This window comes from Monodelphis domestica, chromosome 1, assembly GCF_027887165.1.
Source record: "Monodelphis domestica isolate mMonDom1 chromosome 1, mMonDom1.pri, whole genome shotgun sequence".
Classification (NCBI taxonomy): domain Eukaryota; kingdom Metazoa; phylum Chordata; class Mammalia; order Didelphimorphia; family Didelphidae; genus Monodelphis; species Monodelphis domestica.
In genome coordinates, this window is record NC_077227.1 from 547,647,636 (window position 1) to 547,664,283 (window position 16,648).

A 16,648-nucleotide genomic window follows, 5' to 3' on the forward strand; every position below is an offset into this window, starting at 1 on the left:
GCTCAGTGGTCTCAGTGAGTTTTGAGCATAGAATGAGGAAGATCTGTGTATAAATGGAGATTTTGAATCTTTGACTTCATTCCCCAGAAGTCCCTAATATTTCCCAAAATTCCCTATAATCTCTCCTGCATCTCTATGTTGTCCAGATCACGTTATTGGTATTTAATTGGTGGTAACGCCTCCCAGACTTTTTTTTTGCATGATGTAGCTCAGAAGTGATAGTGATGAGGTGGGGAAAATTTGAAATGGCTAACCAGCCATGGGCACATGGTTTTTATTTTGTATCCTCTTTATTCCTTGATTTCTAATGATCTTTAATAAATCTCATAAAATGTTTATTATTAGAGATATAATTTTATATTTTACACCTGAATCAGGCTTTAGATAGTTATTGTGTGACCCTAGGGCAAGTCACTTAACCTCTGTTTGTTTTAAATCCACTGGAGAAATACATGGCAAGCCACTAAGTGCCTTTGCCAAGAAACGTCATAAATAGTATGGTCCGTGAGGTCACCAAGAGTTGGACATGACTGAATAACAGAATAACAACAGGTGAAGAAGAAAGTTCCCCTATAAAGGCTTCCTTTACCTTTACACTTGTGTGAAAATAGTTTCATTCTAAAATAGTCAAAGCCTACACATTAACCAGAATACACAAATCTCTTGGTAGGTGGGGGAGGCATGTTTTATTGTCACCAGGAATCATCTCTGATCTCAGAGATAAAAGCACAAGTGTCTCTAAAGGTCCAGGTGTTCAAAATGTTTGAAGAAAGTTATGTTACCACGACCGACAGGTAACATTTAACAACTATCCCGATTTTCATGTGATTTTGAAGGAAGAGCAATTTGCTCTCAAAGGCACAATAACAGGGAATCGTCTGGAAGACATTATTTTTTCAGTGGGCTTGAGGAGACAGAGGGAGCTGGGGAAGCCCCGCAAACGAAGCCGGCTCAGTCCCCCATCGGGGGCAATGGTAATTTTCACATGGGTGACAACATTCTGCAGCTGAAGAGCAACGCTATCAAACAAATGATTCTTGTTGGATTGCAGCTGAGGAAGAGAAATCAAAAATAGCAGAAACTTTAGTGAGAACATAGCCTGTGATTTCCAAAGATCTGGAACTAGTTACTAGTAGTGATAGTTATAGACGGTAGGGCTTGAAGCTTATGTTGTCTCATAGGAGCTTCACAACACCCGGTTGGAGATGGATGGCACAGATAAGGAAACCAAGGCTCTCAAGAGTGGCTCATGATCACACAACTACCAAGTGACAGGGGAACAATTCAAATCTAGTTCTCACCTTATTCTAAGCACTCTATTAGATTGTTAGCTCCTTGAGGCAGGGATTGTCTTTGGCTTCTTTTTTTATCCCCACCATTTAGTAGACAGTGCTTGGCACATACTAGGTGCTCACTAAAAATGTTTATTGACTAACCGACTGACTGATGTTATACCATATTCACAGGACTTGGACCTAGAAGAGCCCTTAGAGATCATCTATTGAAGGTAAGTCAACAAACATTTATTAAATATCTCTGTTGTGCCAGATAGTCTTGCCTCCTCATGTTCCACAGAAGGAAACTAAGGCACAGAGAAACAACTTCCCCATGGGCATGTGAGTGTTTTATAACTTATTTGGCAGGAGTATAAGGAGAGAGGGATGGATATAAAGAACTAGAAGATGTAACATTTACCCTTAAGGGAGCTTCAAATCTTTTGGGGGAAAATCAAGAGTAATGAGCAATTAGAAAATAGGCCAGAGTTAAGATCTGTACATCTAGAAGTTATATGGGATCGATAGTTGTGTGTGATATATAAATGCAAAAAAGAGTTCAGCCAACACTGAGTACTTCTCTCTCTGGATTAGTGAAAGAACTGTGTCCTTCAAACTTAGTGGGGTAGAGGGGCGGGAAAAACCTCTAGAAAAAACTTGGTCTGGGGACAGCTGGGTGGCTCAGTGGATTGAGAGTCAGGCATAGAGATGGGAAGTCCTAGGTTCAAATCTGGCCTCAGACACTTCCTAGCTGTGTGACCCGGGGCAAGTCACTTGACCCCCATTTCCTAGCCCTTACCACTCTTCTGCCTTGGAGCCAATACACAATATTGATTCCAAGATGGATGGTAAGGGTTTAAAAAATAAAAAAAAGAAAGAAAAGAAAAGAAAAAAAGAAAAAACTTGGTCTAACATATTAACCATATAAGACAAGTATTATCAGCCCTACACCATGACTGCAGTGGACATTCCCAGGTGTTTTATTATTGTTCTATAAGAGGAGGTAGCTTGTAGTAGTGTGAAAAGTGACTGTCAGCTACTCAACTAGTGCCTATCCTATGCATTTGGTAAGATCTAGGGCAATCACTCACCTTTGTGACAGAAAGCAGTACTTTCCATTTGACATTTGGCATATGCCACTTTTGTGAAATACCCTCTTCTTCTTCCGAACTTGTTAGAACACAACCTTCAAGTTTGCAGGTGTCTGGATAATTACCTAATAGAAGAGAATAGAGACATATGTAGTATCCTACTTAGCCGTCAGTGCAGGGTGATTGCTCATGTCAGACACAAAACTTTTTGCAGCAAGGCAAGGTAGGGATAATCTATCTTTCCAAGGCTTGAATTTGAGCTAGAGAATGAGAGAGTACACAGATAATTGTCAAAGTGGGTGGCCCAGTATATGCCCAGGCTGCCATTGCCTCAAAGAATAAATGAGGATGTGTTTTTGTAAGACATGAGGGATGGCCTGACATATGCTAATTGTCATTCACATTAAGTTTAAATGAATAATATTCTATCCTTGAAGGTGGAATGTGCTTGATAAACTTCCTAGCCTACAAATTTAATCACTCACATGCTGCTATTTGGCACATCTGGAATTATCATGAAGCTGGGGAAATATTTTCATGGTGGCATCATCTTTTCTAATGTGACAATAAAATAAGATATATAGGGCTGTGATGACAAATATTCTGCATAAACAAAACACACTGTAGTCAAGAGTTTCACAGTGTTCTGCCAAGATCTACATAGGTCCAGAATATTCTCCATTATCGGGGAGCTAAATATGTAGAAGAACAAGACCAAGGGGAAGTGGACCCCAGTATTTTTGTGGGAAATCCCACTTTTTAATTACCTTCCAAGACCTGGAAGAAAAGGAGAAATAAGGGTACAGAGAGTAGTAATGAGATAGTATAATTCTAAAGGTACTGGAGGAAGAGGTACAGTACCTTATAGACAGTTGCTGATGTGTGAGCCTGGAGCTAAGGAGAGGGAGTTGGACTGAATATGTGTGTGTGTGTGTGTGTGTGTGTGTGTGTGTGTGTGTGTGTGTGTACGTGCGTATGTACACACACAGAAGCTAATAAAATCACCAAAGATATAAAAGAAAAGAAAAAAGGGCCCAGGATAGAGAAGCCAGTGTTTTTTCCTATGACATTTCAAATTGATTGTTTCAGAGACATCTCAAACTCAGTAGGGCCATATCAGAATTCATCGCCTTTCCATAAAAAGAAATAAAAAATCTCCATTTTCTCCATTCACATAGCTACAACCTTAATTCAAGTTCCTTACTTGGGCTATGGCATTAGCTTCCTAATTGGTCTCTAGTCTCAAGTCTCTCCCTATGCCAACCCATCCTCTACTTAGCCACAAAAATGATTTCCCTCAATTATGGGTCTAATTGTCATTCTGCTTCTCAGAAAACTCCAATGACTTTCTGCAGTTTCCAAGATAAACATAGGGAACTCATAGAATCAGTTTTAGAGCTCAGAGAAATTTCAGAGTTTATCTACTTCAACATTCTCTTTTTTTATAGATGAAGAAGCAGAGGCCCAGAAAGGCTCATTGACTTGTTCAGGGGTCACACAGGCAATAAGTGGCAAAGCTGGGATTTGAGCTCAGGACCTCTGACTCCACATGCAGCAACTTTCCTATTGTACCATGACAAGGATTCATGGTGCCTCCAGCCTGGGCTTATTGTTGTTAAGAAAAGAGCAATCAATTGGTGAAAAAATTGAAGAATATGCCTCATAAGAACCATTTTTTAAAGAATTAAAACATTTATATTAGAGAAGAGAAGACTCAAGAAAGGCATGAACACTGTCTTCAAATATTTTCAGAGCCATCATGTGACAGAGAAATTAAACTTGTCTTGCTTATTCCTAGAGGTTACAACGTTCCAGCAACAAAGAAGGTGCAGAGATAGATTTTGACTTAAAAAAAACTTCCTGACAATTTATTGTTGTTCAGTCAAGTCCAACTTTTCATGACCTCATTTGGGGTTTTCTTGGCAAAGATACTGGAGTAGTTTATCATTTCCTTCTCCAGCTCATTTTTACAGATGAGGAAACTGAAGCAAACAAGGAGACTTGCTCAGAGTTTTGAGGCTGGATTTGAATACAGGAAGAGTCTTCCGAATTCCAAGTCCAGTGCTCTAGAATCCACAGTACCACCTAGTTGCCTGACAATTAGAGCTCTCCAAAAAATTAAAAAGGCCACCTTGAGAAGTAGTGAGTTCAGACAAGTACAGTATTGGATATATACAAGTAGGGAGTTCCCCCTCACTGGAGGATTTCAAGCTAAGGCTGACAGTATTTTTTCAGTAATGATAAGTCTAAATAGTCTCTGTAGTCTCTTCCCAACCCTAAAACTATGATTTTCTTTTCACTAGACCAGTGATGGTGAATCTTTTAGAGACAAGTGCCCAAACTGCAATCCTCATGCTTCATGTGAGCCCCTCTGCCTTATCCCAGACAGAAGAGGGAGGAAGCACTCCCCTTGGGCTGCTGGGAAGAGGATCTAGTGATATGAGAAATGTCCTCAGGCATGCATGGAGAAGGGGACAGGAGCAGCCCCCTCCACCATGCATCAGCACACATCTCATAGGTTTGCCAACACATCACTAGAGTATAGGAATCTCAGAAGAAGGACTTGAAGTAGAGATTGTGGTCTTCCCATTCATCAGAGTCCCTCAGAAATCAAAGAGTGAGAGGATCTGGGACCTTAAAGATCATAAAGACTGACCCCTTCATATTACAGGGAAAAATTAAGACCCAGAGAGAAGTGGCTTATTCAGTGTTAAACAATTAATAAATAACAAAGCTGAGATACAACTTCAGGTTCATAGGAGGCAATAAAACACACAAACACACACATAGTAAAGATTTAGACCTGGAAAGATTCTTAGAAATCATCCAATCTAATTCTTCTACTTTGCAGATGAGGAAACTGAGGAAAGTTCTCCCCTTCTCCCCTTCTGGGTAGCATAACTGCATGAGTCTGCATAAATTTGTGTCACTTAGCATATGATTCTGAAGTTGATGATCCTGATGTAGAAGAATAAAAGCAATGATCCAGGAAGTGTTCAGGGGCTGTCTTTCTCCAGTGAATGGCCAAGAAGAAGCTGGCTGAGGGAGTCATGTTGAGACCACCCAGCTAGAATAGGCTTTTTTTCTCTATCTCTCTGCCTTTTTCTATCCAAGTAAATACTAATAAACTTTATGAAAAATAAGGACCAGAGTCCTAAATTGATTTCTTACAAGACTAAGGTTCAGATAATAACTTAAGGAATATATCCAAGGTCACTCATGCAATAAATAGTAGATCTGAGATTTAGATTCAAGTCTTCTGATACCAAATCCAATGCTCTTTCTATTACGCTTATCTAAGTCTGAGAAATCCAGCTCTAGATAAGGCAAAGGTTTGATAAGCTCTCAGAAATTTCAAGAAAATAATAGATGTCCCACACCTCTTCAACCTGCCTTCAGGCACTCCAACCTCAGGAAGCCCAAATAATAATGCTGGATAATAGATAGTGCTAGGATTGAAAATCTAGGAAATTGGAAGAATGATGGTGTTGACAGAAAAAGGAGAGTTCAGAAGGGACAGAAGGAAATTGGGTAGAAAGATGTTCCTAACCATGTAACCCTGGGCAAGTCACTTAGCCCCCATTGTCTAGCCCTAACCATTCTTCTGCCTTGGAACCAATACACAATATTGATTCTAAGATGGAAGGTAAGGGTTGGGGGGGGGGGAGTTCTGTTGGATGTGTTTTATTTTGTTTTGTTTGAATTTGAAATGTCTACAGAACATTCAGAATGAAATGATGGAAGGAGCTTCCCTATTCTCCCCCAGCCCCCCCTCCACTACCCCCACATACCCCATACCCCTGCCAAAATATTGCCTTTCACCTAGTCCCCACAGATTCCAGAGATTTCTTTATCAAGGAAAAGATAAATCCTTTTATCACACAACTGGAGACAAGGCTTAAAATGTAAATATCCTTTGGAGGGAGAACACAGCAACTTCCATTTACACTAAGGTATAAATGGCTGATATGAGGTACTTTGTGAATTTCCACTTTTATAGGAGGAATGTCCTAGGTGGTTGTAGGCCATTACCCCAAGAAAGAGGAATCTGTAAGGACCTCAACCACTTCATACCTAGCATCCAGTGCTGGAAGTGGGCAGCAAGGCAAATCAAACTGTGGCTTTTTCCATAGCACTGTTTTGTTTCAGTTGTGGCCCTATTTGAGATTTTCTTGGCAAAGATACTAAAGCGGTTTACCATTTCCTTCTTCAGATCATTTTACAGATGAGGAATTGAGGCAAACTGAGTTAAGTGAGTTAACTTGTCACACAACTAGTAAACATCTGAGACCATATTTGAACTTGGAAAGTCCAAGCCAGGTATTCTCTCCACTGCACCATCTAGCAGCCCTCCATGGCATTAGGTATCACAAAAAGTGGCAATGGGGTAAAGAAGCATTATAGAAATATCAGATTTAGGGATTTTCTCCCTACTGGAAATGGAATTCCATTGAGTATTGGGAATGCCCAGTGATTAAACTCCTGGTGCAGAAATTCCCTCCACCAAAGCACAACAATACCTTCTCTGCAATTTAGAGTCTTAGGAAGTTGACTAAGATACTGAAATATTAAGTGATTTTCCTGTTCCCTGAGACACAGTCAGGGTTGTCAAAGATCAGCCTTGAACCAAACTCTCTATCTACTTCTGTATAAATTCATATATTATTAATACCAGAAAATTCTACCCTTCCAAGTACACAGGGATTCATTTTGAGATTTCAGCCTCCATGTCTTAATTATAAGGAATGTCATCAACCCTCCTGTGAACAGTCACAAGGGGATTGCAATTTTTATGCTTTGCCTGGAATACACAAATGAGATCCTGAATTTCTAACCAGGCTATCATTAATAATGCTCCAGTGCATATGTTAATGAAATTTCACTTACCTTTAAAATGATGTGTGTCTATCTCTATTTGAGTGATTACACCAGGATGTGCCAGTTTGAAAATCGCCCATTCACCTCCTGGCACCTGGAGAAAACCATCTTCACTAGTCTAGAATTTAAAAAGAAGAGACACATTTGAAACCTTGAAGAAAATTAAGGTTCAGTTATAAATTTTGAGTATTTCCCTATGTTGTATAAGGATAATAACAAGATTTACTTCTGTTACTCACTTATAAAATCCAAAAACCTAATAATACTCCTAATAGTTGTCCTCTTAATTTTAAATCATAGAAATCTCAAAGTATCAAAGAAAATACCTGTCCGGCAATTTTCTATATTTCAATATACCTATAATCTCTTCAATGTGGTCATTGCTCCCAACAATGTGGATGAGAATTCCTCCATATTTTTTTTTCATACTGCTCAGTATCCTTATTCATATCTTTTCATAAATGATATACCCCCCCAAAAAAAAGAAAAATGAAAAAAAAAGAAATTATATACCCAACTCTCTGAAAGTTTTATTTAAAAACTAAGATCCACCTAAGAAATTCTGCTTTGAACTTGACTGGAAATTACTCAGAAGAGAGGGATATTTCTTTGATAGTTTCATGGCCATAATTGAGGCATGAGTATATTCAGTAAACACCAATCAATCAGTGATGAATATCTTCTGAGTCATATGTAACCTCCTCTTAGATGGCAAGTTTTTCCCATTAAAATCTATACACTTAAAACAGTCTGTCTTCCAGCTGATTTAACTCCACAGACAGAAGGCAAATATTCTCTACCATAATCCTATCTCTGTGGAATTAAGATCAGGCCTCTCCTAGAAAGGTTTAGGAAAGATTAGGTATCAAATGACCAAAATGGAAAATTTTTTCTTAGCACTGTAAATATTGAGAAGAGTTGTTTTATTTTGTTTTCCTAAGTTTTTTTAGGATCTCTGGGGCAGTATTCCTTCAGATCCTCATCATGGTAGGGAAGTGGTCCTAAGAGAACTTTAGCAGAAAAGTACAATCTCTAATAGATTCTAGCAAGCTAAAAAGTCTTCAGATAGAGGCCTAAGGATTGGCATGTAGTCTAGCACCTAAGGATCAGCCTCACTAAGCTCAATCACATAGAATGGACCACAAAGGAATGTAGGGAGTTTCTATTTTCAGTCATAACTTATAAGCATAGGAGCACTGGAATCTTTATTAGTGAAAGAATCTTTATTAGAGCCATAAAAAAAAAGAAATCACACGTCCCTCAAGATAACCAAAGAATATTTTCAAATGCAATGGTCTAGATTTTCATGTATCTGAGACAGCATCAGTGTGGGGACAGTCTCAGAAAATTAAGATGGCCATTCCTCCACAATTTTACATTTAGTTAGTTCAACATCCTTGTTCATATCTTTACATAAAGAGAGGGATCTGCCCAGATCTCTGAAGGTCTTCATCCAAAATGATCTCTAAAATAAAGGAGTGGTTGAGAGAATTCAAGCCATCACCCCACTTAAGGAGAAAGTGCTCATACATTTTATGAGCATATTATCATTTCCCCAAACCTATTCTTCATAGGCATGAGGAACTCTGACTATAGAAACTCTCTTCACAATTCAAAGAAGAAGAAAAAACCACCTTTGTAATTTGTAGACTTGGGATCTTTTCTTCACACACTGAGCTCAATGACTTACCTCTGATCATAGAACTAAACATGTATTAGAGAGAGGACCTGAGCCCAAGTATTCCAATCTCCATACCACAACTCTTTAGCTGTGTAATTTCTGGATCTGCAAGTTTTACACAATATTAATTTGAAGGGACTTCTCCCCAAATCTGACAAGAAAATTTTATATCTTTAGGTTGCAATGCTAATTAAAAGCAAAAAATTATTTTTGTCTCTTGTCATGCCCAACAAAGTTCTTGAAACATAGTAAACATTTGACAAATGCTTGCTGATTGAATGTTCCAAGAGTATAGAGCAATGTCATCAACAATAACTAGCCTATCTGGTCTCAGAGTTTTGTTTTTTTTTTATCAAGTGTTACTCAAAATCTTTAAGTGCTTTGAAATCTCTAAATTTCTACAAAAAGCATTCATAGTAACTTCAGACAGGACTAAAACAAATAGGAATTTCTTTAACTTTTTTAGAAAAAGCTTTATTAAGAATTTTTCAGCTTCTTATACACTACTCAGCTTCACACAAACTACATTCCAATCTAACTAGCCTATTTGCTATTCTTTTAAATGTGGCATCCTATCTCCCACCTCTCAGACTTTCCATTAGACTGGTCTCCAACTCCTGGACTTCATTCCCTCATTTCTGATACTTCTTTTCAGGATCTTTCAAGACTTACTTCTGTTGCTCCCCAGCTCTTTTGGGGAACTTCTCCTGATCTCTCTTCCTCCTCAAATTATACTCTATTTGCTTTTAACAAAAATTTACTTATCTGTGTAAATGTTCTATGCCCTCCCAGGTCCTTCCAAATAAAGCATATAAGAATAAAGAAGATTGGAGGCAACTACATGGTTCAGGAGATAGAGAGCCAATCCTGGAGTTGGAAGGTCTTGAATTCATATTTAACCTTAGACATTTCCTAGCTTTGTGACCTTTAGATGAGACATTTAACCCCAAATTGCCTATCCCTTACTGCTTCTTCTGCAATGGAAAGTGAGGGTTTCATTTAAAAATAAAGATAAAAAAGAGTAAAGAAGATTGTCTATGTTTTTTCTATCTCCGCAGGACCTAGTACAAGGTCTCACATATCATAAGTGCTTAGCATATTTGTTGAATTGAATTGCACTTACAAACCACAGTCACATTTCATCTCCTTACTTGTAATACTGGTGGCCTGTCCAGTCTTCTTGCAGTTTCCCAGCCATCAGCCATGGACTTTGCTTTTCCTATACCTTATTAAAAAATAATATGCAACAGCATGTTATATAGTTTTCTTTCAAAGGTAACAAGGCATTCACTAGAGGTAATTTTAATTTCGGGCTCTAACTACCTAAGAATTCCTACATATATCATTTGAATTATAGCTAATGATCCTATAAATTCAGACATAACCATAGGGCTAACAAATGTTATTTTTATTGTTTTGTTCAATGACCCATGCCAAAAATTAGGAAAGAGTGCTACTACTATTGATGTATTTATCATAAAATATTTGATATCATAAAATAATATTATAGAATCACTATGGTTGGTCCCCTACATCAATAACCACCTACCCTCTCAGATCTCACATGGGCCTTTGCACCTCTCTGAAGTGCTTATCATGCAATGTTGCATACTGTAGTTCTCTGTATTGGTATTATAATCCCTGCTAAGTTCCATGACCTTAGGGGATTTTCCCCCTCTAAACTTTTTAGCTTGTGCCTAGAACAGTATTTTGCACACCCAAAGTGTTTGATACATGTTTGTTGAATGAATGAGTGGGCAAGGGAATCTAAAAAAGTATAAACACAAGGTGATCATCACAGTCTGCTTCAATTAAGGACAAGAATCCACTGTAGCCTGGGTATTTGCTAAGTTTGGGGGGATATACCATTCAACCTTAGGGGCCCACACCAACTGCCAGAGTAAAGCAAATTCACATGATTTCCCTGGGCACTCCAACTAAAAGAATGGAAGCTCCATGAAGGCAAAATCTGCCTCCATTTTGTTTTTGTGTTCTCACTACTTGGCAAAGTGGTTGGCACATAGGAGACATTTGAAAATATTGATTGATTGCTTATTTGGTGGCTATTGGAATCAATGACTCAGGAAGGCAGCTTGATGGGAAGGATCAATTCCGGTTGGTATTAAGCCCATAGACATAAAATCAATCAAATAAAGTCAGTCCCTAGATACCACCTAACTAAGTGGTAAAACTATTGCCTCACCCTTTCCCCACATTCCCCTCCTAAGACATGCTGCCCTATTTTGGCTCCTCCTTGTGTACACACACACACACACACACACACACACACACACACACACACATGTACACATAAAGCTGCTCATAATCTCACAGCAAAAAAAAAAATGTTGGGTGAAAACTAGAAATCAACAGATTAATTTTTTCCAGTTCTAGCACTGTCACCAAACATAGGTCCCTGTGATCAGTATATTTTAAAATAGATGTTGAAAAGCTGGAGCAGATAAGACTTGCTAAGGAAGTCTGCAATGTTTATTTTGAAGAAGAAAAGACTTAATGGGAGAACCCCAAATCTGTAGTCAGCTGTTTAAAAGGATCTTTGCCTGGACTATTGCAAAATCCTAATTAATCTCTCTGCCTCCCCATCCCCTTTGATGCTTTCCAAATTCTTCATGATCCAATTCTATCTATTCAAAGGATGGAACTAGGGTCAGTGGGTGAAATGTCTATAGATGAAGTTTTGATGAACCTCAGTTCATCACAGTCCCATAGAAGAAGAGACTCTCTTGGAGAGAATGAACTGAATGTGATGAGAAGTATTCTCACAGTAGCTAGATGACTCACTACCTGTTAGTATGCTAATATAGGTGGATGCCAAAAGAGATTCTAGTACATGGATTATACTACACAACCATCAAGGTTTCTTCCAATCCAAAGATTCTAAGAGTCTATTTAAAAAAAAAAAAAGACCACCGAGTTATCCCAGGTTCCTGAAAGTACATCTGAACTACTCATAGACCCATTAAATGACTGTGTCAAACAGGGACTGGGGAATCATCTTCCATCTTCATATAATAACTGTGAGAGAATTCTGTATTCTCCATGATTATTCACTACCCATCAGATAGTTGGTTACTCAGGACACCAGACTCTAAGATACAAATCCAGCCAGCCTAGGACCAATTTTAATAAGCAGCTGTTGGTCCTGGGAACAAATGTGTTGTCTTATACGGAAACCCCCTGCCAAATACATTGAAAATCATCTATAAAATATGGATGATGGCATTCACATACACATAATGTACATAATTTATCTCAAATGGTTATTGTGTCAAACAAATGACAATCCATGAAAAAGATGCTTTCAAACTGTAAAGGGCTGTACAAATGTCAACTTTTAATGAAGTGTTATGGGGGCAATTAGGTGGCTCAGTAGATTGAGAGCCAAGCCTAAAGATGGAAGGTTCTGGGTTCAAATATGGCCTCTGATACTTTCTAGCTATGTAACCTTGGCCAAGTCATTTAATCTCCATTGCATAGACTTTACTGCTCTTCTGCCTTGAAACCAATACAGACTATGGATTCCAAGTTGGAAGGTTAGGAGCTTTTTACTAAAGGAGGGGCAACTAGATAGCTATTAAGAGTTGGGTCTAGTGCAAATCTGTATGACCCTGGATAAGTCACTTAATTTCCATTGCCTAGCCCTTACCACTCTTCTGCCTTGGAACCAATTAACAATATTCATTCTAAGACAGAAGGCAAGGGTCGGTTTTTGTTTTATTTTTAAGTATTAAGTGGGGCAGTCATTAACACAGTGGATAGAGAGTCAGGCCTGGAGATGAGAGATCCTAGATTGAAATCTGGCCTCAGACACTTCCTAGCTATGTGACCCTGGGCAAGTCACTTAACCTCAATTGTCTAACCTTTTCTCTTCTCTCTTGGAACCAATATTTAGTATTAGCTCTAAGACAGAAGATAAGGAGGTTTTTTAAAGCATATTAGAGGGCATGATTTATGCTGTTTACCTCAATACCAAAACTGTTAATTTGAGTTCTGCATTTGTGAGAAAGTTTCCAAATGAGCCAGTTCTGTGTCCCTAATTCCTAGGATGGCGATAGAGCTGCAAAAAAAGCTGAAATTAAAGGCTCCAAAGAAGGAAAAGACCTTAAAGATTATCAGATCCTATGGTGTAAAATTTAAATCAAAATGAGACTGGGGGATGGAACTAAACCATATATATGAGCCACATACTGCCTTGGTTTTAAATTGAATGTTATCTAGGCTTTATTGTATTTTTGTTTTGTTAAATATTTCCCAATTATATTTTAATCTTGTTCTAGCAGTTGGCTGTCCTTGCTGTCCTTGTTTGACACCTAATCTAGTCTTACTTCTTAATTTTAGGAAGCAAAAAAACTGAGGGTCCAGAAAGGGAAAGCAACTTGTTTATGGTGACAGAGGTGATAAAGCAGCAGGACAAGGATGTGAAACCAACTTCTATGATTCCAAAGCTTGCTGCTACTTGACATCTGTTCTAGTTTGTTTTGTTTTGTTTTTATTATAAAGCAAACCCCCGAACCACTTATTTACCTATAATATTTCTTGGATGTCCAAAATGAGCATTACTATAGCCCACACAAACCCCTCCATGCACCATTGACACAAGATCAATCAATTCTTTAGGGTCAGCAGAAGACCAGTCTTTTTGTCCAGTACCATAGACCCTCAGGCGGGCGATTCCACCATCTGAAAGTGAGAAGAAAAAAAGTAAATCATCTGGTTTCTTGAAATTTTTGTAATCCCAAATTTTAGTTAATAACTACCCGAACCAGTGCCAATTTCTCAGCCTCTCCATCCTTCTTAAATAGATCATATATGTGTGTGTATTTGTATACACATATATGTGATATTCTCAGATTTCATTTTCTCATTAATCAAAACGCTCTTATTCCACCTGATAAGGATCAATCAGCTATCAATATCTAAGACCCTAACAAGATCAATATACTCATAGCATTATTTACTAGACCTTAAAAATGTGTAGCAATGTTATGGCTAAATCCAGATTTTAGTGAACTTTAATCAATAAAATTAGCACTAGAAAACAGATTAGAAATACTCCTTGGTGTTGCAGAAAATGAAATAGAGGACCGGAAAGCAAAAATGACTCTTCAAAATACATACACACACAGTTACTAACAGAGCTGGGATTTGAACACATATATGGGCCCATATGGTAGTAAAATGCCTTAGCCATATTTTATAACAGTTGGACTTGCAATATACATTCTTGCCTGTCATTGACCAGCTGTACCCTCTTGATCAGAGATCATGTACTGGAGTACTTTTAACCCTTTCACCTCTGGGATTTCTGCCATGAAACCCATGCTAACAAGATTGGTTAGTGTGCTAACTTACCTCACTATATTTAGTCATACTTCACTTTGCCTGCTTCTTCCCATATCCATCTTCTTGCCTATTTACAGGGGCATAACCTTCACCCATCATCCATTTCTAGCTATGGAAACATAATAAAATCAATACTGCCAATGCTTCTGGAAAAGATATGTCTAGAATATGTTTCCCTCTGGTTCTACTCACTTTCCCTCTGACTTTCCAAACTAAAACATTATTACTTGGTCACTACTTCCCTTATATGTAGTGTCTCCTCCATTAAAATATAAACCCCTTGAGGGCAAGGACTTTTCTATTTCTATTCCCAACACTTAGCACAACACATGCAAAAAGCAAGTATTTAATAAATGTTTTCATTCATTCATTCATTTTTTCATTCATTCAATAGAGTCACAGTGTTGTTTATCTTAAAAAGATCTTGGTGAACCATCAATGACTATGGTCTTATTTATATAATCCCAATTAAAACATCAAAAAACAAAAAAGAAAAGGTATCACTTCCATTTGTATGTTCTTTGAAGATTAACATGTTCAAAAACAAATTTATCTTCCCCTTCAAAGTAGCTCCTTATTATGAATTTCCTATTCTGTGCTTGGTACCCCCCATTTAGCCAGGATGAAAACTAATCAATCATTCAGAAACAAGTATTTATCAGGCATCTACTACTACTTTGTGCCAAGCAAAGTCCTGAGTGCTAGGGATACACAGAAAGTAAAAGAGACAGCCCCTGCCCTCAAGGAGCTCACATTCTACTGGGTTAAGAGCTACAAACAACAATGTACATACAAAATTTATGCAAGAGGAATGGACAGAAAGGTGGCATGACCAGAACTGCGCTTTAGTGAGATCACTTTGGCAAAACTGAATTGAAGAAATGGAGTGGGGAAAGGCTCTGGTCTCAAATTTCAACCAAAAGGCCATTCCAATAAAATAGATATAAATTGAGTGCCTATACCAAGGTGATAGCTTTGTGATTAGAGAAAAAGATATTCAGAATGGAGATGTTATCATCTTTGATTTCTCTCTTCTGTATTCAATCAGTCACTATGTCCTATGTCTATAATATCTTTTATGACAGATCCTTTCCCAGTATCTCCTCCACCTCCACTTCACTAGAAATCTAGATTCTAGCCCTTGAACTACCGTGGATTTAACAGGTGAGCCTTTACCCTATCTTCTCTGAATCTAGGTCTCAAAACTTCCCTAGCACTAGCATTCTGGTCCTCTTTACATATATTCTTCATTAGAATATGGGGCAGATAGGTCCCTACTTAGAATGCACTCCAGGCCTAGAGTCAGGAAGAGTTATCATCTTCCTAAATTCTAATCTGACCTCAGATGCTTACTAGCTATGTGAACATGGGAAAGTCACTTAACCCTGTTTGCCTCAGTTTCTATATCTGTAAAATTAGCTGGAGAAGGAAATGACAAAACACTCCAATGTCTTTGCCAAGAAAAACCTGAATGGGGACACACGAAGTCAGACATGACTGAACAACATTTGATCATAAGCTCCTAGAGAACAAGGAGGAACTGTCTTTCTCACTTATATATGAAGCTTTAGGACTTAGGACCCTAACTGACATAGTTAGAACTGACCTGATGTTTATCTATTTATCCTTTGCTATTCCCTTCATTACTAGTCTATAGACAACTAAAAAAGCCTTGCCAATCTCTTTTCCTCTCCTCTGGCTCCCCCCAATTCAATCCCTTCAAAGTTTACATTGTACTTTGTTTTGTGCCATCTGAAAATTTATTGTGTCATGTTATAGTTATATTAATTATATGATATTTATTATATTATTCTAGTCATCTGTGATTATTCCCTGAAAGCTCCAATAGGGAGAGGTCATCATATTTAAGCTATTTTCCCTAACACCGAGTACAGGCTATAACAACTTAATAAATGTTTGCTGAATATATGAAAAATAACATAAAAGCTTACATTTACAAGGGTTCCTTTATGGTTTACAGAGTGTTTTCCTCACATCTGAAATCTGCAACTGGATACTTATCTTCCTTATTCACAAATCTGATCATATTACTTTTCTCTGCTCAAAACTCTTCCAAGCCTCCCTATATGTCTATTAAATCAATGTAAGGAACACCCAGTATGGAAATTACCACCCCCAATGCAGAGCAACAACTCAATTATAACATAGACTTATACTGAATTGCCTGGAGTGCTGAGAGAAAGCACTGAAAAGTTAAATGTTTTGCCCATTTCATGAAGCTAAAGAAGACTTGAGATCAGACTTGGACTCAGGTACTCCTGATTATAAGAAATGGCCATCATTCTACCATGCCAATGTTCCATATTATACACTAAATAAAATGCAAAATCCACTTAGCA

General features: G+C 38.0%; 1 protein-coding gene across 7 annotated transcripts in view; it reads right to left on the minus strand.

Moving 5' to 3' along the window:
• Window positions 1-663: 663 nt before the first annotated feature.
• ALLC (allantoicase) overlaps window positions 664-16,648 on the minus strand; it is a 64,265-nt gene continuing 48,280 nt past the window's right edge. For all 7 annotated transcript variants that reach the window (XM_016428593.2, XM_016428592.2, XM_007476180.3 and 4 more), the window contains 5 exons: window positions 13,470-13,625; window positions 10,076-10,149; window positions 7,253-7,361; window positions 2,366-2,490; window positions 664-1,051 (listed from right to left, as the gene is read on the minus strand). In XM_016428593.2, coding sequence (XP_016284079.1) covers window positions 821-1,051; window positions 2,366-2,490; window positions 7,253-7,361; window positions 10,076-10,149; window positions 13,470-13,625 — 695 coding nt within the window. In that variant the 3' untranslated portion in view covers window positions 664-820. The remainder of the gene's footprint in view (window positions 1,052-2,365; window positions 2,491-7,252; window positions 7,362-10,075; window positions 10,150-13,469; window positions 13,626-16,648) is intronic.